Source organism: Chlamydotis macqueenii, chromosome 3, assembly GCF_036417535.1.
Source record: "Chlamydotis macqueenii isolate bChlMac1 chromosome 3, bChlMac1.mat, whole genome shotgun sequence".
In the NCBI taxonomy this organism is placed as follows: domain Eukaryota; kingdom Metazoa; phylum Chordata; class Aves; order Otidiformes; family Otididae; genus Chlamydotis; species Chlamydotis macqueenii.
Window position 1 is genome coordinate 26,073,921 of NC_141558.1, and position 22,387 is coordinate 26,096,307.

A 22,387-nucleotide genomic window follows, 5' to 3' on the forward strand; every position below is an offset into this window, starting at 1 on the left:
TTCCTATAGAAGATTTTTTTAAAGTTAGCTAATGAGAGGAAAAGGCAATTTATCTTAATTTTGCTTTAATTACCAAAGCAATTTTTGGCATAGAACAGTTGACCTGTCAGGAAGCCCTTCAGTGTTACATCTCTTGCATGTTTTTCTCCTGACCTGCTTCCCCTGCACCTTTAAAATACCCCCTTTAAACACTTCCCTGCTCTTCATCTAACTCTTTTCTCTGCAATCTTTCACATCCTGCTGAAGATACCTCGGATAATCCTCACGCGCCCCTCCACTTCTGACGAAGACACCGACCAGTTGCCCCCAGACCCGGATTACTTTGAGCCTGAGGACCCTGACGGCGCAGAAGGCCGTGCCTATTCAGACTGTCAGAACAGTGCTTTTTATCCTCCGTAATAGCAGTAGTTTTTCTGGAAAATGTTCACGGGTGGTTTTCTTTCCCATTGTTCGATTACGTTTTTATGTAGTACTTGAACCGCTATGCCTTATTTGTAGGGAAAACCATTACACGGAGGATGGATTTGAGCTGGGGGAGCGGAACCTGTGTTTGCATTTCTTTGCCTTGAACTTTCCTTCGGCCAGAAGTTGGGCACTTGAAGCAAGATGCGCTGGGTGAGGTTATGCGAATGTCACCACGTGTTTCGATCGCCGCTTGTAAGGGCGGCCTACAGCACCTGAATGCAATGATGAAAAGAGCAGGTCATTTTTATTCAAAAGATACTCTGCCCATTTGGAAACACGCTGAAAACAATTGTATAGTTGGGGTTTTTTAATCTTGTGTCTGTTTTGTTTATATAGCTCACCCTTTTGTCTACCCCCAGGTTTCTTTGAATTGCCCCTTTTAATGTAGTTTTCTATGAGAATAAAAAAAAATCATTTTCTGTCTTTTAAATAGTGCTGGTTTTTTTTTTTCACCTGCAGTCAAATGTTATTTACATTGGAATTCTGTATCTCATTCTAACATAATAAAGAATATTTTCTCCAGATATATTCGGAATGCAAATGTGTATCAGGTTGGAACAGGACCTGTAAGTTACATTTTATTGGATCTAAATGCAGAAGGCATCCTATGCAGCTGTGCTCCTCAGAGTAAACCAAGAAGCAATTTCTTATGCGCGAGGAACTGTCTGAGATTCTTTTATTTCTTCTTCTGACTTGCATATAAGCAGAATACCTTAAATTTACCTTGCTGCAATATGCCGGTATTTCATGTATGTGTGTATATATATATATGTGAAGTAGGCATTTAAGAGCAAGTGTTCTTGTACAACAGTGTTCAATCCTTTAATTCTCTTCACTGCTATTCAGGTCTTTAACTGCGTTTTGAGGTGCTTAAGAAGAACCTTTTGGAACTGATCTTTATTTGGGGTTCCACCATGCTGCCTTAACTCAGAGGTAAGGTCTGGCCCTGCTAGAATGGGATGTCGTGAGTTCTTTTTCATGTGCATAAAATGTGCATTGATGGTTTTTATGATTTGTATATAGTTTATTTTCCTGTAAATATAACACAGTGTTGTGGTTTTGTTAGTGAGGGGGGGCCTAAGGTGGCAGCTTCTGTAGGAAACTGCTAGAAGTCGCTCCCCTTAGTTCAGTGGACTCGGCCGGGCCTAGGGCAGACCCGCTGCTGGCCAAGGCCGAGCCAATTGGTAGCAGAATGTTCCGTGATAACGCCTCTGCGATAACGTATTTACGAAGGGGAAAACAGAAAAAAAAAGAGAGAAGAGAAGATGTGAAGAAGCTGAGTGGGGCCAGAGGCGTAGAGGGGGAGGCGCAGGCCTCATAGGCCTTGCAGGCCTCACTCTCTGGCCTCTCGCCAGGCGGCCGACTGGGCCCGAATCGGTCCGGCCCGGCTGCAAGAAGTGGAGAGGAGATGAGAAGTGAATAAGATATGTAAAAAGATCCTGAGAGACATCTGCCAGTCTGTTGTGAGGAACGGCTGCAGACGCCAAGGTCAGTTCAGAAAGGAGGGGGAGGAGTAATGCGGCTCCTGGCCAAGATTCCCCTGCAGCCTGTGATGAGGACCATGGTGGAGCAGGTTGTCCCCCTGCAGCCCATGGAGGTCCACGGAGGAGCAGAGATCCACTTGGATCCCGTGAAGGACCCCACACCGGGGGAGGTGGAGGCCTGAAGGAGGCTGTGGCCCATGGAGTGCCCGCTGGAACAGCTGTTCTGGAGGGACTGCACTCCGTGGAAGAGATGACCCATGCCGGAGCATTTTCACGAAGGACTGTGGCGTAGGGGTGGGACCCCACGCTGGTGCAGGGGAGGAATGTGAGGAGTTCTTCCCCCAACCATGAAGCAGTGGCGTGAAACAACATGTGATGAACTGACTGCAACCCCCATTCCCTCTTCCCCCCTGTGCCGCTTGGGAGGGGAAGGTAGTAGAGATAATGTTAAGCTTGGGAAGAGGGAGGGGTGGAGGGAGGTTATCTTGTTCCCTGTCTCATTATGTAGTAATAAATGAATAGTTTTCCCCAAGTCGAGTCTGTTTTGCCCGTGATGGTAACTTTAAGGATTTCTCCTTGTCCTTATCTCAAACCTCGAGCCATTTTTCCTTATATTTTCTCTCCCTGTTCTCTCGGAGGGTGGGGGGAGCGAGAGAGAGACTGCGTAGTCTGGTCCTGATCGGGGCTGAACTACGACACACAGCTCAGTGGTAAATCCTCATCTTTTGTTCACATCTGAAAGATTTCTCAGGCGATCATTCATATATGACTTGAATCAATGCTGGCAGCTGGCTCTTCAGGAATTAGGAAGTTCTCAGGAGAGTTTGGCTGTCACAGAGTTAGAACAACATCTCCTACAGCTAAAAGGGATATTTTATTTTGAAAAAAATAGATTTGCAGTAACACTAGGATAGGAAGATTTCTCTTGACTCTCAACTTCATCCACTGTGGCTTTTTCATCATCTTGGACATCAGCATTTTAACTGAAGAAAATTTTCAGCAATAGGAATATTAAACGAATTTTTATTTACTTGCAAAATGAACATTACTTTAAAATCTGCTGCAGCTTTAGTAATAAAGACTGTCCTATGTGCATAAACATTCCAATTTGAATTAGCTTAAATGATGTCAATAAATGAAATAATATTTTTAAATATCTGCTTCCCTTTGCTTTTCTTCCTCCAAAACAAACAGGATTCTTCCACCATGACTTAATGTTTGATCAATACATATTGCAAAAATATCAGGTTCAGATCCATAAATTCTTTGGCCATCCAGCTTGTAACATATGGTTTATTATTGCTTTATTATGTCTTACTAAACTGCAGAAAAAGTAAACTCATTCTACTGTTATAAACCAGCCCTGGGCTGCTGAATAAGTTGCATCTGAGAGTTAGTGAAATAAAGTAGGAGTTTTGCTGAGAACTCTGTATTTTCATTCTTTTTGCTCCTTATACACAGGTGCATGTTTCATAGTCTTTATCAGGTCTCAGAAGTCAAAACTTTTGCTATCAAAATTAGGTGCTTTTAACCAAATGCTGGCAGTATTCATATAACTTTGAAACACTGGGGTCTTTATCTGTCCTTTTCAACTGAATTTCTTTTCTTGCAAACATATTGCAGCATAGAGAATTTCGCTGTGGGTATAAACTTGTGGTGGTAACATTCTGTATGAAAAAACTGAACACAGGTTGACAAATGAACCCAAATAGTTTCATAAATGGAGATGCAACTCTACAAAATGTGTCAATCAAAGCCTCTGCTATGCATTTATTTAGGCTTTGCTTAAGCAAAAAAATATGCTGGGGCAGGCGATTACATTTCACTTTTGTTCTGCAAAGGAGGGACAGAGGTGGAGGTCAGATGCTGGTGTCCTTATCAGCGCTGAGTAATGTCTCTTCTGAGGTTTGGTGTTTGATAAGAGTGGGCAAGGACAGAAAGTGGAAAAGGCACGATGGGAGTTGGTCTGTTAACAACAGCTCATATCCTGTGCTCTCGCTTCCTGCTGACCTGGGAGGCACCTAGAAAAAGCCCACTGCCTGGCTATGGAGCAGTCCCTTGTTTTCTGTGAGGAACTGGATTCTCCTCATTTCCAGCTGCCACATCAGTTAAAATATAGCTAAGGTAATATTGAATGCTTTCCTAATGTATGTTTTTAGCCACATCTAATCATTGCCACATCCATCATTGTGGAGGAAGGCAAAGCAAACAGAATCACTGAATATGGGAGGGAAGTTTTTTTGGTGGTTTTTTTTTTTTTTTTTTTTTTTAGTGCTTCTACTGAAATATATTTTACAGCCTGGAAAAATTTGATTTGTTGGGATATAGCAGTAATATTGAAGGACATCGTGTGTATATAGCTGAAACAATGGATATCCAACAGAAAAGAACTCAGTTGTTGCCCTGCTGCGTGTAGGGGGAGGGCAGCAGATGCAGGACCTTGCCAGCACAAGGATAGTCCAATTTACTGCAATTGACTTAAAAGACCCATGAAGAGAAGAAGGCACTTACAGCTTCCATCGACTGCTGTGTCAGAGAATCATAGAATGGTTAGGGTTGGAAGGGACCTTCAAAGGTCCAACCCCCTGCAAGAAGCAGGGACATCCCCAACTAGATCAGGTTGCTCAGAGCCTCATCCAGCCTGGCCTTGAATGTTTCCAGGGATGGGGCATCCACCACCTCTCTGGGCAACCTGTTCCAGTGTTCCACCACCCTCACTGTAAAAATTTTTTTCCTTATGTCCAGTCTGAATCTACCTCCCTCTATTTAAAACCATTACCCCTTGTCTTATCACAACAGGCCCTGCTGGAGTTTCTCCCCATCTTTCTCATAAGCCGCCTTTAGGTACTGGAAGGCTGCTATAAGGTCTCCCTGGAGCCTCCTCTTCTCCAGGCTGAACAGCTCCAACTCTCAGCCTGTCCTCATAGAAGAGGTGCTGCAGCCCTCTGACCATCTTCGTGGCCTCCTCTGGGCCTGTTCCAACAGGTCCACATCCATCTTATGTTGGGGGCTCCAGAGCTGGACGCAGTACTCCTGAAGGCTCAGAGCTCTCAGAATCAACTTATTATAATGTTGAAATAGCTTCCCTTGTTTTTATCCTCAAACATATTCAAAATTGCCTGTTTGGAGGAAATTTTTCAAGCAGCCTGCAGCCTCCTGCTCCCCGTACATGACATGTAAGGCTCTGCTTCTTCACATGCAAAGCAGAGACTTGTGGTGCCTGTGATGTTTCCCTCTTTTTCCACGCCTGCTACCTCCTGCTCCGCGAGTGTTTGCCAAGCCAGCGGGGTGGACCAGGGAGTGACAGCAGCAGCTGCCGGGTGCCACGGCAGGAATGTGGACCCACCTCTCCTAAGGATCAGCTTCCTGCCCTCGGCTCCCGGCTGCCTGGAAGGTAAGCCTGCTCCGTATACAGTCCCAGCAGCTCCGATGTGCTTTCCGTTTCTGCAAGGAACATGCCACGAAATACCAGCTAGAAATGCTGCCGAGGTCCTGACGTTTCCAGGCATGTGCGTGTGACCTTGGGTGGGCGTGCTGGAGTAACATAAGGATACTTGCTGGTATGGTGTGCTGGGGCTAAGAGAAGGGTGGGCACCAGAAAGAAGCTGGAAAGCTTAACTTTTGGCTTCTGCCAGACTGGTGGTTACAGGTAGTGAAGGAGCCTACTGAGTTTTGTGCTTGTTTTTTCTTTTAACTTCTTGACTGGCTTTAAGTGTGGGCCAGAAACTCTAAAAGTCACTGCAGATGTGACTTCTGTATTAGTCTTAGTGTTTTTAAGTGGTTTATGTTACTTAAGTAGGTGGCTTTCAACTGACTACGATATGACTGAGCACATCAGAGTCAGAATTAAAACTTCTGACTGCTGGACACTTGTGGTGTGTCTGATGCTGAGCAAATAAAATATACCGGCTTAAGAGAAAAGTGGTGGAGAAGTATCATGTGTGATCCAGGCATTGGCTGGCAGCCCTGGGCTAACAGCTGTGTCAGGCTGAAAATGAAAATACGCAAAATAGAAGAATTGCAGTAGCCACATGAGTGAAAATATGGCTGAGAGTGACACAAAAATGTCATGACAGTCACTTGCTTCCTTGTCCAAGAACAGCAGATCAAGTGAGCATGGAAAAATATATCTGCTTAAATGGGTTATTTATAAAATACTACTATTTTGGATATTCAGCGCTTGCTTCTTACCAACCCCCCACTTCAGTCTCCTCGCTTGGCCTCTTGTTAGGTCCTGCTCTGAGAAGAAAAACAGGTGTCGAGAGACCAGTGACTGTAACACAAAGAAGTAATTGAAAATAGCACAGTAATTTAGGCAATGTCTAGAACATGCTCTTTACTTGGCACCTGTTTACTATGTTTTCCCTTGCAGAGTGAAACAGGAAATATACGGTTACCAATAGTATTTTAGAAAGTCCTTGGAGTAGAGTCATCCTTATTTCTATGTAGGAATAAGAAATGTACTCCCATAATTATATAAAAACAAATTATCGTATGGTCAGGATTATGGTCTTTCCTCAGGTTCAGTGTTGAAATGTCGTGCTGTGCAAGGTGTGGTAGATACCAAGGTGATGTCAGCCTTTCTGCACTATCTCCAGGGTCCTTGTATATTAGCATCCAGGCTACAGAAAAGCCTTGCATCCAGTGTTTCATGTGCCACCTGATTTCAACATGATCTCGTTAAGTTTGGTGTCATATTCTGTTGCATTCTTAGCTTTTTGCTCCTGTTCCCATTGCCAGTGCTGTCTGCTCCAACTCCCTAGCACTTGCACAGTCAGCAGCATGATGCATCCAGAATAAGTTTTTTTTTTTGTTTTTTTTTTGTTTTTTTTTTGTTAAATGAAATCTCCTGTTCAGGGTGTAGTAGCCACACAGTGGAAAGGGAAGGAATTAATTTTTTTTTCTTGTGAGTGCTATTAGACACCTTTGCAAGAATGTTAATGGAAAACCCACTTGTAAAACTGCATACTCTCATCAGCATCTTATGTTGGGGTTATTATGAGTAAAGTTGCTTCATAGTCACTTCCTTGGGTCTTTCTGTAGTGATCACCTTTGACATTCCCATAGGTAAGCTGACACATGAAAACAGTCTAAGACCCTGGAAGCAGAGAGTGTAAATGGGAGTGAAGGTTAAGTTTTAGGGTGGTTAGTGTGAGTGCTAAGTTACACACAGCATAAACTCCAGATAAAATCTGCCAATACTGGTGTAAGTCTGTATGGATTTATATGGGTCTCAAATCCTACATTGCTGGTTCGTTCGCTGGCAGCCTGCTCTTTTAGCAACACGGGTATCTGTTCCCCAGCATGAGGAGGGAGCGTCCCCGCCGGGAGCTGCCGTTTGGGAGCCCGCTGACAGACGGGGTATCCTAATCATCGGTGGGACAGGTCTGGGGAGTGCACCGAGTGCACACAGCTGAATGCGCCACCTGAGATGCTCTGATCCTTGTCCGTGATTTAAAACCTTTGCAAACAGATAAGTTAACAGGAGTGGAGGTGCTTTAGGAATGGTCGGCAGCGTAAGCAGCAGTGTAATGTAAGCTGCGATTTGGATCCCACTGAAGACCTCCTTTGAGGACATTAAGTGGTACAAAGATATTATGCAAGTCCCTCACCACAGGGGTAAGTTTCAGCCTCACAGAAAAGATTTTGGAGATACAAACCTCTTAATGTTGTTTGCGTTCCTGCTGAAAAGTGGAGAAGTACTACAGCTTTCCTCTGTATTATGGTATTATGTTGCTTACTCTTGTTCCTTTTATCCCAGCATTTCCAGGAGATGCAGTGAGGTGTATTTTTACTCTTGTGACATCAAGCTCATATTTATTCCCTCTGCTATGACAGCCCTTATAGATTTGACTGGTTCTTTATATTTGCCTTGCTGCAGTCACTCATCTGCTGGCAGCCATACACTTCTGAAAACGAAGGTAAAAGAGACTAAAAAATAATTGTCACTGGAGTAACTTTTTCTTTGTTCTGAGGAATGTTTCAGAACAGGAACACTCTAAGGTGGTTTTTTTTTTTGCTAACTTCTCATATATTAATTGTATACTGTTGTGTGACGACTTCTTTGACTGCCTTTTTTTCCTGTCTGAGGCTCTAAAGATCACGTGAGTATAGCATCTGTCAAGAAACAACCAGAGTAGAAAGGAATGTGCCTAGGTTTGGCTGTCATTTCCACAAAGACAACTGAAAAGTAGTAGATGAAAAAGGTTTTTATAGTTATTTATTTATCTATCTATCTATTTAGGTATTTATTTTAGAAGAATCTTCTTTTACCAATGTGTTGAGAGGAAGAGAGGGAAAGGATAGGTGTTTTCTTTACTAGAGATTGAGTGAGATGCTTAAACAACTGCCACTTTTGCAATGGGTTATGCATTTCTTAATGAACCACAGGTTGACCAGAGAACATATTCTCATTTAAGAGTAGCAAACATTTTCTGTGTGATTCTCTGTCGTTGCACTTCCCCTTCCCTTGCTGGTACATGCTGAACCAGCTTTGTGTGTGAATCACCCCTGAGACAACATGAGCCCAGTGGATGTGGCAACCGGGGAGTGCGTTACCAACCTTGGCATCCACAGCAGAGCCGCTGAGAGGTTCCCCGCACCCTGCAGTTTCTAATATTTGCTTCCTGACTTTATCATTGTGAACCAGAGCCAGATTGTTCTTCTACAGTCAACTGACAGACTCCCAACCACCATCTGTACGCGTATTAGCTCCATTTTAGATGCTCACTTGTCACTTCTTGTATTTAGGGGTGCTCAGAGTGCCCGCTGAAAGTTTTGCAATTCTTTCTGCATTTTGAAAATCCAAGATGTCATGCTCTGATATTGTTCTGTATGCTGTCTGTCTCAGCATAACAACATGTGGTGCCAGCTAATCATACTTGTCATGTTACTTGCTTGATAATCTCCGTGAACACACGTTAGCGCTACTAAGACATAGCTATTCATTTTCATGGACTATTTAAGTATGAGCTTTTAAGGTAGAAAGGGCAAGGGGCAAGTAAATGGAGTCAGTAACCAAAATCCCTCTTGAACAATTTGCTGTTATGCCAAACCAACATTTATTGTTATCAGAGGCAGCTGCCTGCCCTCTCTCCGTGCTTCTATTTGTGGATTTTCGATGGCTATAAATGGAAACAGGCACTGACCAGAAACCACCACAGCACTGCCTGATACTCCTCTTTCCCAGCTCCAAAAGTACAGGGATATCTAACATGTTGTCAGGTTAAATCACTTCTGCTCAGCATATTAGGGTGTTTTTTTTCCCCTGGGAAATGGAGTTAGGAAAATATGAAAGAAAAGTCTCAGGAAGAGAAGCTTTAGAGGAAAAGCAAACGGTAAGACATATTGAGAAATACTGATATTCTTTTTTTTTTTTTTTAAATTGAATGATAAGAAGGAAAGGCAAATAATCTGTACTTCACAGGAGTATTTCCCAGCTTCCTTTAACCACTGACCTTGAAGATTAAAACTTCATTCATGTATGTTAAATTAATTACGACAGTACATTTCTGTGGAAATTATGGAAATTTATGAATGCATTTTGTCTGCATGTAAAGTGCAAAAACTGAAATCTAGTTAAATGTCAATTTGTTACCGTAACCCAGACTGATAGCTAATACTCTGTGATTTTCTTGGATTTTTCTTGAGAGACTATTTCATGTCTTTGCACATTATTTTCCATAACTTTAGATCAGTAAATGTCAGAATAAATTGTTTACTTGTGTCTGGAGTGTGTCTGGAACTTACTGAAAAGAGGTGTGACCAAAATAAATTATTAAGAGAAAGTGAAAACAGGCAAAACATAGCTTATTCCTAATTAGCGTAAACTTGAAACACAAATTATGATTTGCTTTGCATTAACAAGGTTATTTTCTTGATATCACAAAAAGAGCAGTTTATTCTTGCTTTTGCAAAGCTGTGAAGAAAGGTGGCCATGATTTTTGTTAAGAAACAAATTAGCGCTAAATTTTTTAGCACTTATCCTAAATAGAGGTGGTATTGCATTGGTTTGATTCCATGGTGATCCAGCGTTTACTCCTGTTTAATCACTACGTTTGTGCCTCTACCAGCCTCAGTTAAGTGACACTTGGAAAGCTTGTGTGTTAGTTAAGAGTTTTGAATACAACTTCACTAAGGCAAGGTGGTAGGAAATTTCCTGTTGGGTAGGTAGCAAATAAGGGAAGTGCTGAAACAAAATAATGGCCTGGCCTTAAAGTACCTCTTCTTTTTTAAGAAAAGAAGTAGGTATCTAAAGAGTAATATCCAAAAAAGCATTACTGAAGCTTCAGTATGAAGTTATAATATGAAAATTATCTAATGTTTTACTTGTTCATTTTCTCATGACTTTAGACAGTGTCCTCATTTTGAATGTTTGTGGTTGATATATAAAATCTAAGGAAAACTCTTCAAAATGAAAAGCAATTACAAAATTCACAGAAGTTTCGGGAAAACTTTCAAAGGGAACCTTTGAAATTTTGTTCTAGCTCATGTGTGGGGAAAATATTTAGCAATGTAATGAATAGAATGATTATCTAATTGCAGACTGCATCCTGATGCTCAAAGAATTGAGCAGGCAATGTTAAGTGAGTCTTTTCCAAAATGCAGATCTCTTCATTTGGAACCTTAATGATCTTCTGATGACTCTCAGTGTGCATTATCTACTAATTTTAAGACCGGCAAACTGAAGCAAACTGTGTCCTCACTGATGGGAGCCATGTTAACACCCATGCCCAGCCACCTGCTGTTTTATTGTTTCAAAACCAAATCCTCCTACCACGTTCAGCTAAGCGAGTCCCTGTTAGCAGTGGCAGGTCACATCCCTAGGGGTGCTCAGTGACGGGGACGGAGGCGGCCCTCGCTCGGCGGGTTTCACATCACTCTGGTGACAGCAGAGGAATGCCCTGGCCCCGTGCCAGTCCTCCACCCCTGTGCCTTTCCCTATCCCCTTCCAGCCGAGCCCTCTCCTCCTCTCCGTCCCACCTCTCTCTCTTTGCTTGTTTAGTCTTAGTGCTTTTCATTCCAATTGCTAGATGGATTTCACTTTGCCCACACATATTTTCCCTGGTTTTGTGTCTCCTGGGCTTTTATTGATTCTCCCCTCTTCTCTTTTTTTACATCCAGGTCGGGTCAATATTCAAACACTGCATGGGAGCAGTGTCAATCTGTGGTACAGATACTATTTGTACATGTTATTGTTGATGTCCGTTCACACATTTAACTTCAGTACAGCAAATACATAAACGATTTCATATTATAGGCACCATGAGATGTCCATTTTATTATATTGTATAAAACTGATACTTCATTTTTTTACGTATATCTCATAGGGACATAGGATAACTTAGGTGCAAAGGGAGCTCAGGAGGTCTCTAGCCCAACCTCCTGCTTAAAGCGACTATGGGGTCAGACAAGGCTTCTCAAGGTTTTATCCGGTTGGGTCTTGAAAACCTCCAAGGATGGAGACTACACAGCATCTGGGCAGTCTCCTCCACTGCTTGGCTGTCCTGATGGGGAGAAAGATCTCTCCTTTTATCAAGTCAAAATATCTCTTTTTTCAATTTTTGTTCATTTCTCTTTCCTCCTGCCATGCATTGCTGCAAAAAGCCCTGACTCCAGCTCCTCGATAACCTCCCACAGGGACTGAGGCTGCTGTTGGGTCCTCCTGGAGCCATCTCTTCTCCAGGCTGAACAAGCCCAGCTCCATCAGTCTCTCCTCACAGAGCAAGTGCTCCAGCCCTGACCATCTTGGTGGTCCCTATGAACTTGCTTCAGTCTTTCAAAATCTTCTATTGGAAGCCGAAAGCTGGATGCCATATTCTAGATGTAAGTGAGTGCTAAGCAGAGGAAGAGAATTCCTTCCCTTACTCTACTGGTTGTGCTCCTGTTAGCACAGCCCAGGATGCTGTTGGCCACCCTGACTGCCAGGGCCTGCTGCTGGCTCAGGCTCAAGTCACTGCACACCAGGACCTCCAGGGTCTCCTCAGCAGAGCTGCTCCCCAGGCAGTCAGGCCCCAGCCTGGATCGCTGACGGGGGCCCTGTCTTCCCAGCTCCGTAATGTTCCTGTTGGCACATTCTTTCAAGCTGCCATGGCCCCTTTTAATGGCAGCCCTGCCCTCAGGCAGGACTCTTTCCCCTCCAGTTTGTTACCTGCAAACCTGGTGAGTGCCATGCATCACCTCCTCTGGGTCACTGATGATGATGTTAAACAGGACAGAGCGCTGCAGGACTCCACTTATTACTGTCCTCCAAGAAGACTACAAAGCATTAACCATGAACATCTGAGCCCAATCATCCAACTAGCTTTTTAACCATCTACTTGTACACCACCTAGACTGTCATGTCCTAGCATGGATATGAGAATATTGTGGGAGATAGTGATGGAGGCAAGTCAGGGTACATGACATCCCCTGCTCTCCTCCTCTTCACAAATCCAGTCGCTTTATCATAGAAGGCAATCAAGTTGGTCAGATATTATTTCCCCTTGGTAAATCCAAGTGCTGTTCCCACCCACCTTCTTCCCACAGGCAGGTATGTGTTGAGTTAACTCAAGTCATCCCTGCCTTGATCCTCATCCACTACTCGTTGCTCTCATCCTCCCTGACACCTGCTGCTAGGCACAGAGGTCTGGGAGACCTTGTTGCTGAAGGCTGAGGCAGACATCCCTGAGCCACCCCAGCCTTATCCGTACCTGCTTCCACCTCCTGTGCTGCCTTTTTTTTTTGCACTGGAGCTCAGTTACAAACTCCCTGTTCAGCCATGTGGTGTCCTGGTAAGTCTACTTGCCCTCCTGAACATCAGCATGGACAGTCTTGCATGTGTAAGTTGTTTTCACAGACATGATGGCTTTCCCAAGCTCCGTGTGTTTCTAAGTAGCCTCCCATGGGATCCCACTTAGCACCTCCCAGATAAGAAGAAGTCAGCTCTCCTAAAGCCCAGGGTCTGTACTCTGGTGTTTACCTTCCTCAGTCCTCTACAAGATCTTCTGCTTCACTATTTCTCAGTCCCTACAGCCAAGCTTGCCACCGAGTATCACATCCTCAGCCACTTCTTCCTCATTTCTGAATAACAGATCCAGCTGTGCACGATGCTGGTTGGCCCATCCAGTGCTTGTATCAAGAAGCTATCCTTGATGCTCTCTGTAAATCCTTGGCATTGCTTGTGTCTCGCTGTTTTGTTCTCCAGCACATGTCAGGGAAGCAAAAGTCTTCTGTAAAAAATGGTCTGCAATCCAGACTCTTCCCTAAGTTGTTTGAACAAGTTATTGTCAGGAGTGTTGCCCACTTCTTCACCCCAGTCATGCTGTCTGTAGCACAGTGCCACTGCAATGCCACCATCACTGACCTTTCCTCTGATCCTGACCCACAAGCTCTCACCCATCCCTGTTGGCCATCCTGTACAAGAGCTCCCCACATCTAAGCTGCTACTTCATACAGAGAGATCCTCTCCTTCTCACCTTCCCTGTCTTTCTGAAGAGCCTGTGTCCATCCATTGCAGCACTGTAGCCGTGTGAGATATCCGTCCCACCACATCTCCATTGTTTCTACAATGTCAGAGTTCTGTCACCTACATATGTGTGTGTAAGACAAATCTTGGTTTTGCATACTTTGTTACAAATATTTCAATCTATTTTCAAAAGAACAAAGACCTAACCTAATCTATATCGTCCTGAAAATATTCTGATTGCAGAGTGTCAATTAAATGGAGACCAGTTCATGCTCAAAGTATGACCTCCACAGAGGAGAACCTTACAGACAGTTTTATTAAGTGGTATTGTGGCTTTACTTTCCCTGCTTACTGTGGATGAGACAAATAATATAAAATTCTCTACCACTTCAGGCTATTTCACTTAATATTTGTGAAATTCATTGTTAAAGAATTCTTGTCCTTGCTTCCTGGAGGAAGACTCCCTGGCAGCCAGAATCCTGAAGAGAGCCTTTGTGTGGAGATGGCTGTGGAAATGGAAGATAACGGAGGGCCGATTTTGTGATGGGAAAATAGAAAGATTCACTACAAAATAGATTGGACTAAGCAGATGGACTCCATTTTCCATTTCATAGTTTTGATTTTAACATAGCTCAGAAAACCAGGGCAATTCTTGAGTTTCCCTATTGAAATGATGGCTCGGTTCAAAATAGTCTGTTTATGTTCTGAAGTCCTCCTCTGTTAGTGCGTATTGCCTCTGCTATTGAAATTATTTTAATTATATTTCACACTTGTCTGTTTCTTATTTGATCTTTTCTCTCCCCATGAAAATACAGCACATGAAGTGCTGCATTTAAAATAATGTTTACATTGGTACATTTAACAGGGAACACTTTGTCTTCCTATTTTAGTTTGCATTAAAAGGGTCTTTTTATTTTCTTGTTACATTAAGTAGTGATAAAGAAAATAACTCATATAGAGAAAATAAATTAAACCAAATGAATATATGGATCAGAAAGAATGCCATGCACTGCCTGAGATGGCACTTGGGTTAGTTTTTGGACGAGAGCATGTACTCTGTAAGAAAAGGCTGCAGGACTTCATTCAGGGAACCAGTGTTTGCTGTGGATACAGCTCATACAGAGTGAAGCCGTTCAGATCGATCCCATCCACGTGAAACAACAATTAACTTTGCACACTGGTAGCAACAGAAAGAGTCCTGTCAAGATCAGGTCTTCTCTGTGGGAAGTGCTGTGGTAAAGAGTCCTCTGAGGGTCTGTGAAGTTTGCCACCTAAGGGAGCCCAAACAGTATAGAGGGTGGTGACTGATATGGTGATGACTGGCCCTGCTTGCAGGTTTAGTTGTTGATTTAACTAGGTGGAAACCAGGTGAGAAGCGAATATGGGGTGGGAAGGGTTGTCTGAAGAGCAGAAGAAAAGAGGAGGAGAAGCCATGGGGAGTGGCCATGGCAGGAGGCACTGGGTGTGATCACGTGTCCACGGGGACCTCTTCTACCAGGTCACTCTCACTCTTGTGCTGGTCAGGGCTGGCATCAGAGAGGCAGAGGCGGCAGCACAGCCTCCGGTTGTTCCTTCTTTGCCAGGAGCGGGATCCTTCGGCTAGTGCTCCGTCACGCTACCTCTGGGTACGCACCAGGCTCTCAGAGCAGGTACTGCTGGTGGCCCAATAGCAGCTGTGGTGCTCAGAGTGGGCAGCTCAGTGAGCAGGGGTGGCTGCAGTACCGGTTAAAGAGGTGCAGTAAAAGCTCTTAGTACAAAGCAGCAGGGAAGGAAGAGGAGCTGAGGGCAGAGTGAAAGCTTCTTTGTGCAGATATAGGGAGTCAAATGCCTGGACAGCAAGATCATCTTTCACAACAACAGAAATCTCTACAGTTGAGTAACAACAGAATAGCAGCTCCTGACCTTGGCATCAAAGAACAAGCTATCTGACATGCCAGCTTGTGAGCCTCTCCTGGTGTCCACAAACAAATACCCCTCCAAATTCCCTGGGATGGATGCAGAAGCAAGCCTGGAAAGGCTGAGATGGAAGGGATGCACTTGCTGCTCAAGGGAGGCAACTTGCTTTGGAGTTTGTGAGAGGGGCAGGTCCGTAGGTTCCTCACACATCAGGAATCTCCTGTCCGTGCACAGCTCAGGGCCTGCATCCTCGTACACGTCTGGCCAGGATGGTGGTGTAAGATCACAGAACAGCACTGCTGTGGTCAGCTGGGCATCATCTTTTTCTTTGGAGGAAGGAGGTGATAATGGCTGCAGGTGAGGATGGCAGAGATTCAGAGGTGAAATACAGTGATACAGCCTGGAGTGCGGAATGCGCAGGTGCTGTAGGAGGTTACGCTCTGTGAGAAAACCAGTGGCACATATGCGGAGAACTGCCAGATGCAAACTCCTTGTCCTCTTTGCCTGTTTTCTCCCTGAACAGAGGACAGGCTGGTGGCTAATAGGCTGTTGATTTATGTGGTTTAGATGAGAGGGTAAAGATGAGAAGTAAAATGAGATTTTTTTTTTTGTTGTTTAAATCCTCTTTCTTAACTGGTTCACTTTACACTTCGACTTTTCTACATCTATCTCCTGTAAGAACACACCTACTCAGAAAAGAAGCTCCTAAAAATACATCTCCTGCCTGAATCCATTTCTAAGTTTGATAATTCAGTATTGAAGTATGAGCATCACACTCGTCTCCAGCATAGCATATGAGGCTAAGTAAGCATACATACTGTGTGTACTGTATAATCACAGAAGATCAGGACTGAGGCTTCATAGTAGCTACAGGAAGAAACTGCTAAGATTCTAGCATGGAGGCAATCACATCTCTCTGTGCAGGTACAAGAAGATGGCCAGACAGCACTCCAGCTAGAGGATCAGTATGTCCTCTTGCGTACCATTTGTTGATGCCCCGTCCCTGGAAACATTCAAGGCCAGGCTGGATGAGGCTCTGAGCAACCTGATCTGGTTGGAGATGTCCCTGCTCCTTGTAGGGGGGTTGGACTAGATGACCTTTAAAGGTCCCTTCCAACCCTAACGATTCTATGATTCTAAAATACCTAGAGATAAAGCGTTCCTGCCTAGCTGTATGGAGGCATGGATTACTCCAGCAAGTGGTTACCGAGGAGGAAGGAAGAAACTTGTAGGCTGCATGTGGCACTGTTGATGTGATATTACAAAGGAGCAAAGTGAGTGGGAAGCACTGAATCCTGGTCTGCCCTCCTTTCTAATCCTGTCGCTTAGCTCTGGCCTTACTTGAGTTTATGCTCCCTTTTCTTTAAGCTAGCCTCAGTCATGCAAAGGTGCTGCTGGAACTCTCAAGATAGGCTTTGGTTGCATCAGTGGAAAAAGAACTATCTTAGAGAGATGTCATCAGTGCATTTTTTGGCTGGAGGTTATGTGAGACATTACCATCCAGCTTCACGCAGGGATTCAGAAGGGGAGGGCAGCAGATTCTTGCAGGGACTTGAATGTGGAACAAATAACAGTTGTATATTTGAACTTTTTGGGGTGAGGAAAGATAAGAGCCCCTATAAGAGCTGGATCAACTGCTGCAACGAAGTCATGCATGACAATTCAAATTATTGCATTCCAGGGGAGGCACCAAAGACAGGAGTATAGGCACGGAGAGACGGACCCTGCTGATGAATTAAAACAGTTTTGGGAAATGGTTCTAGGCACTAGAACTCTCTTGAGTTCAGATATATTGGAAGATTGGTCTGTGGTATGGTATTAGTTTGGTATTTGCTTGAATGATACCCACGTGTAGCTTGAGAGTTGAAATGGACCAGAGACCATTTCGAAAAACAAGTCTGGATGTAGAGACCATTATTGAGGAAAATCATATTTTCAAAAGATATCCCTCAGGAACGTGGGAGTGAGCTATGGATGGTGCTTGAGAAGATTTTCACTGTCTGTTGCTGCTGCTAACGAATTTTTGAGGACTTAACTATGCAAAGCCATGGCTGACTTGACCTTGCTTTGTCAGTTGTCTTACTTTGAGCCAGTTACTGGAGTGGATGACCTGTGAAGGTCACTTCCAAACAACATTTCTTTCATTCTTTAATTTTGAAGCTGTGTGGCTGCATTTGTCAGGAGACATGCCAGCAGCTTTTTCATCTGCAAGAGATATTTAACACATTTAACATGGATACACAATGAGACTGTGCTTATCATTAAGACCTCCTCATTCTTGTGTTATAAACCTACTGCTTTCAATTCACTGTCCTTTGAGTTCTGAAGGCACTCAATAATACAGAAGTGGCGTTAAATGTGTTACTTTGGTATGAGTTCTTGGAAATAGAGCTACTTGACAATGAACAGAATAAAAGGAAATAAGTGATTAATGAAAGGGAGAAAGAAGCTGGACTGAGCCAGACTTTCAGGGCAATAGGTAGACAAGCAATAACATGCTTCCATGTTTGCTTTGTATCAACTATGAAATGCATAATATTTCAGTATGTTTTGCCCATATTGCCCTCTCCTACATCATTAAATTCTATTTAAAGACTGGTAATTAGTGATTATTTATCAAATAATTTTCCTAAATGTATTTTAGACATTGAGTCTAAACACTTAAGCACTAACATACCCAGAAAAAATGGTCTTCCAAAGGAAAATGATCGAAATATCAGGGCATCTGTTTTTCTGCTTGTCTTTGAAATAATGCTGGTTTTGTGGCAGCACTGATGCAATAACTTCATTGATATTTCTCCAAAAAGTGAATTAATTACCTTTATCAGTGCATTTTAGCAAAAGTCTCTCCCAAGGAAGGCAGTAGTTACTTTTTATCTCTTTTTATTCAAAATATGGTCATACCGTGTACTGATGCATATTAAAGGAACTATAAATAATGCATCAAGTCTTTGTCAAGTGAAGTTTGTTTTTTCATCTCTCCTTGAGGAGAAGTGGGAGTAGGGTGGCTTATATTTCACTTTTAGAATGCAGAGTCTGCTGCACTGGTGTTAGCAAATGCTGGTTGAAGAAATGCAACCTGTGTGTGGAATGAGTTTGTGCTACAGGCAAATGGCAAGGCACTGGTGAGTACCTACCACTTCCTAACAGGATGGAAAATGGAGCAATGCCTGGTGGTGCTTAGTTTCTAGGTCATCCAAAACTTTTGATTCCTGTTGTTTCTCCTTTAGCAGTGAGCACTACCCTAATTGCCTAAGGTCTGTCCTATCAAGGGAGCAGAGCTGCAACTCTTTCCTGAGTAGTCTTCTGGATGTCTGATTTAGGGGACATCATGATGAAAACTTCTCCTTGGGCTAAAACTCAAAGGAAGTTAGAGGGCTGCTGTTACACTTTTGTGGTGAAACTTCAGCTGAATCAAAGTCCATTTGGAGATGACATTTTTGTCATTATAAAGCCATTATATAATTATCAGTGGATCTAAGCATTATAGCTGGGTGAACAGGTATGGAACAACCATCCCCATTTTCCGTGTATGTTTTTATCAACATCTAGCATTGTTAGGGTGGTCTTCCAGAGACCACACATAGCTGGACTGCTCTTAGGACCGTGATCCTGTAACATACGTCTGTTATTGTTTGACAAGTCCCAGAATCACATAGCACAAATGTCTCAGTTTTCATTTTAAACAACATCAATGGTCTTACCACTGTGGTTGCAAAGAGAAGGTTCAGCTTGAGACCTGAAAGCAAAACCACCTGAAACTGTGACATGGTTGGCACAGTGGCTCTGAAAGGTGAGAAATGTCAGTGTAGTGAGGGGTTATGCTGTGGAGAAGATGATTATTTCATTTTAGAATGCCTTTCAAAATTTCAGAAACAACTTTTCAGTGTTCCTGAAAATGGAATTGTGTCTGCAAAATCTCTTTCCCTTAAAATCTGGAGTGTGTTGAAGCATGATGCTGCAGGCAGGGGATAGCCAAGGCATTGGTTTGAGATGTGCCCAAAGATCTGAAGGGCTTTTTTCTTCAAATCATCATGGATTCTGGCAGAAAAGGGAACTGGACCTGGGTAATCTCTCTGATACACTGCTTTCACTGAAAAATGAGAGAGTAGAGCTCCCCTTTCCTTCTCATGAAGCTCATGTAGAAATTCTCCTGAGTTCCTGCAACTTAGCAGATTCAGAAGAACATTAATTTTCCCATGCATATTTGGAATATACCCATTTTTTCAGCTTGGCTTACATTGGCACAAAGGCCTTTGACCACAGTAGCTGACCAGAAGACTGTCTGTGGCAGGAAAAAAAGAAGTCTGCTAGCTTATCAACCCACTGCGTTGTGTAATAAATGCTGTAGTAAGCACTCTGCAGCCTTCCCTGCCTTTCTAATGATCAAACTCTGTGCCAGTCCGAGTGGAGAGACACCAGGGAGCATATTCTCGTGTGCCAAGGGAGGGGAGTTACTGTAATGTAGCCTTGTGAACACCATCACAGCATATGCAATAGTGCACAGCCAAACCTGGAGCCCAGTATCTGTTCAGAAGGCGGTGGCTTTTCACAATGGTTCTACATTTTCACAATAAATTTTTGTTCACATCTTATTTTTTAATGTTTATAATGAAATAGATAGCTGAACTGCCAGATGTCATGTCCAGTATCAAAAACTGCATCTTAAAAGAATTAATTAAATATAGACTGAACTAAATAAGATCCATTCTCAAGGAAAAGGGACAAAAGTAGATTTGCTGAATTTAGGTGAAAAAATAATTTTGCTCAACAGCTTTTGATTTTTTTTCAGGATTCTGAAAAGTGGAAAGCAGCAGGCTGAAGCTTTTCATATTTTGACTTATACACAATCATAGACTCATAGAATGGTTAGGGTTGGAAGGGACCTTCAAAGGTCATCTAGTCCAACCCCCCTGCAAGGAGCAGGGACATCCCCAACTAGATCAGGTTGCTCAGAGCCTCATCCAACCTGGCCTTGAACGTTTCCAGGGATGGGGCATCCACCACCTCTCTGGGCAACCTGTTCCAGTGTTCTACAACTCTCATTGTAAAAAAATTTTTCCTAATATCTAATCTAAATCTACCTCCCTCTATTTTAAAACCATTACCCCTTGTCCTATCACAACAGGCCCTACTGAACAGTCTCTCCCCATCTCTCTTGTAGGCCCCCTTGAGGTACTGGAAGACCGCTATCATGTTCCAGAGCAGACATATTTACAGAAATCAAAAAAACACTTTCACATTTGTCTCTATGAGACAGAAATCAAATCATTACCATTCTGTCTTTGCTGGTTCATATTTCTTATCTTGATCATGAAGAAAATTTGGAAATCAAACATGGGAAAATTATAGGGATTTTTAAACACTATGCTTTTAAATTACATGAAATAAATCAATTTGATTCCCTTGAGCCACTTAAAATTGAAGATTCTGGAGAGAGCCATCAGCTTTTTTTCCCCTGCTGGATATATTTAAAATTGTTTTCATAGTGATTACATACATCTCATAAAAAGTTGCTGACAGCACATTTATCACCATTTTACTGCTTTGTACAAACACACCTGTTGGTGATGATTTTATATAACAAACATGCTAGAAAAAATCATTAGATTTTTCAGCCTCGAGCGAGGTATTTAATATCCTTCTTTAGTAAATGCATCTTGAAATATGTCCAGGTCAAAAGCCAGCCAACTGAACTAAATGATGATCAGCAAAGGGATGGCAAAGCTCCTAAGCCAAAACTGTGCGCTCTTGTTCAGTCTGAGACAACAATAGCAAAATGCAAAGCATTTGTATTTGAAATCCCAGCAGAGGAAAGGACATGATTTCTCTCTCTCTCTGTGTTTTTCTTTAGTGGATAACGTTTCATTAATGTCATGGAACTGATCTCAGTTGAAAATACAGCAGCTTCTGTTATAGTTGTTGTTTACAATCTATTAGGTGAACTGACATTGATATTTGCATATAAAAAAAATATTCCCAACAAACGGTCAGTGGTGGATTTGGCAGGAGAGGAGTAGCTACATCTAACAAGAAATATTTTTTTTTGTTTGAGTTTTTTTTTTTTAATAGCAAGGTATCCTAGTTTATAATGTCTTTTTCTGTGACAGAAAGTGTATGTGCTGAAGGGTTACAATGCTAAATTATTCCTGTAATGAAGTCAACCTTCAGTTCCTCCCCAATTTCTAAGGAACAGAAGTCAGGTCTGATGGGCTCCAAGGTTACCAAGGTTGCCAACCTTGCCAGCGGCTTGTGGTGATGCAGTCCTGCATCATGTGATGGATTGCCTGGGGTTTTCAGGAGCTCCAGTACTTATGGCTTGTAAGAATCTGCATCTAAAAAAGTTGAGCAATATAAATATAAATAATACGAGCAAATTTAATTTTCCCTTCATTTTATTCTTAAATGTTGTGACAGAAATGTTAATAACAGGATTATGGGCTATTTCATTCTTCTTAAATGGTGATTGTGCTTAGGAATCACCACCAGCAGCTACATCAGGATGTGACATGATCAGAACAAAAGAGTAGTTACCCTCAATGATCTTGTAAGTAAAATACAGCAAAATAAAACCTAGTATTTCATCCGTCTGTTTCCAGTTGAATATTTTTGCATTTTTTTTCAGAACATATACTTCCTCACATATGCAGGAAATGCAAGTCAAATGGTTGAGATGTCCAAAGAGAAGGAAACTTGCCATTTTCATCCTCCCACACAATAGCAGTTGAAGGGATGAGTTCAGAAAACGGTTCTGCTCGCTGCAAAGTGCTCTCAGAAATTACCCACTGGCAGGAAGGAGTGTGGGTGGCACTCTCAAAATTACTAGGGACAATTTAAAGCTGTTTCTTAAAAACAAATTCCAAATTTGTGGATATTAGTAATTTTTTAGAAGTAGAAATGATCAGACCACTTGACTTCCTAGGAACACTGTATAACTGTTTCTGTGAAGTGCTCGAGCACTGCAGATGTGATTGTCATGAAAAACTCTGAAAATAAATTTCATGATGCTCTCTGCAGTGTAAGGTTTGGGAGGGGTGTGAGACCAAGCACTGCAGCATCAAGCTGTGCTTTGACACATACTGATGTTGATTTTCAG

The 22,387-nt window shown here is 42.7% G+C and overlaps 2 protein-coding genes across 11 annotated transcripts in view; both read left to right on the top strand.

Moving 5' to 3' along the window:
• Window positions 1–859, top strand: part of LRRC1 (leucine rich repeat containing 1) — a 104,122-nt gene extending 103,263 nt beyond the window's left edge. Inside the window, exon 20 of the mRNA XM_086744380.1 lies at window positions 247–859. Within this exon, the coding sequence (XP_086600506.1) occupies window positions 247–399 (153 nt within the window). The 3' untranslated portion in view covers window positions 400–859. The remainder of the gene's footprint in view (window positions 1–246) is intronic.
• Window positions 860–9,139: 8,280 nt separating this feature from the next.
• MLIP (muscular LMNA interacting protein) overlaps window positions 9,140–22,387 on the top strand; it is a 116,106-nt gene continuing 102,858 nt past the window's right edge. For all 10 annotated transcript variants that reach the window (XM_086744368.1, XM_086744372.1, XM_086744374.1 and 7 more), the window contains exon 1: window positions 9,140–9,286. In XM_086744368.1, coding sequence (XP_086600494.1) covers window positions 9,224–9,286 — 63 coding nt within the window. In that variant the 5' untranslated portion in view covers window positions 9,140–9,223. The remainder of the gene's footprint in view (window positions 9,287–22,387) is intronic.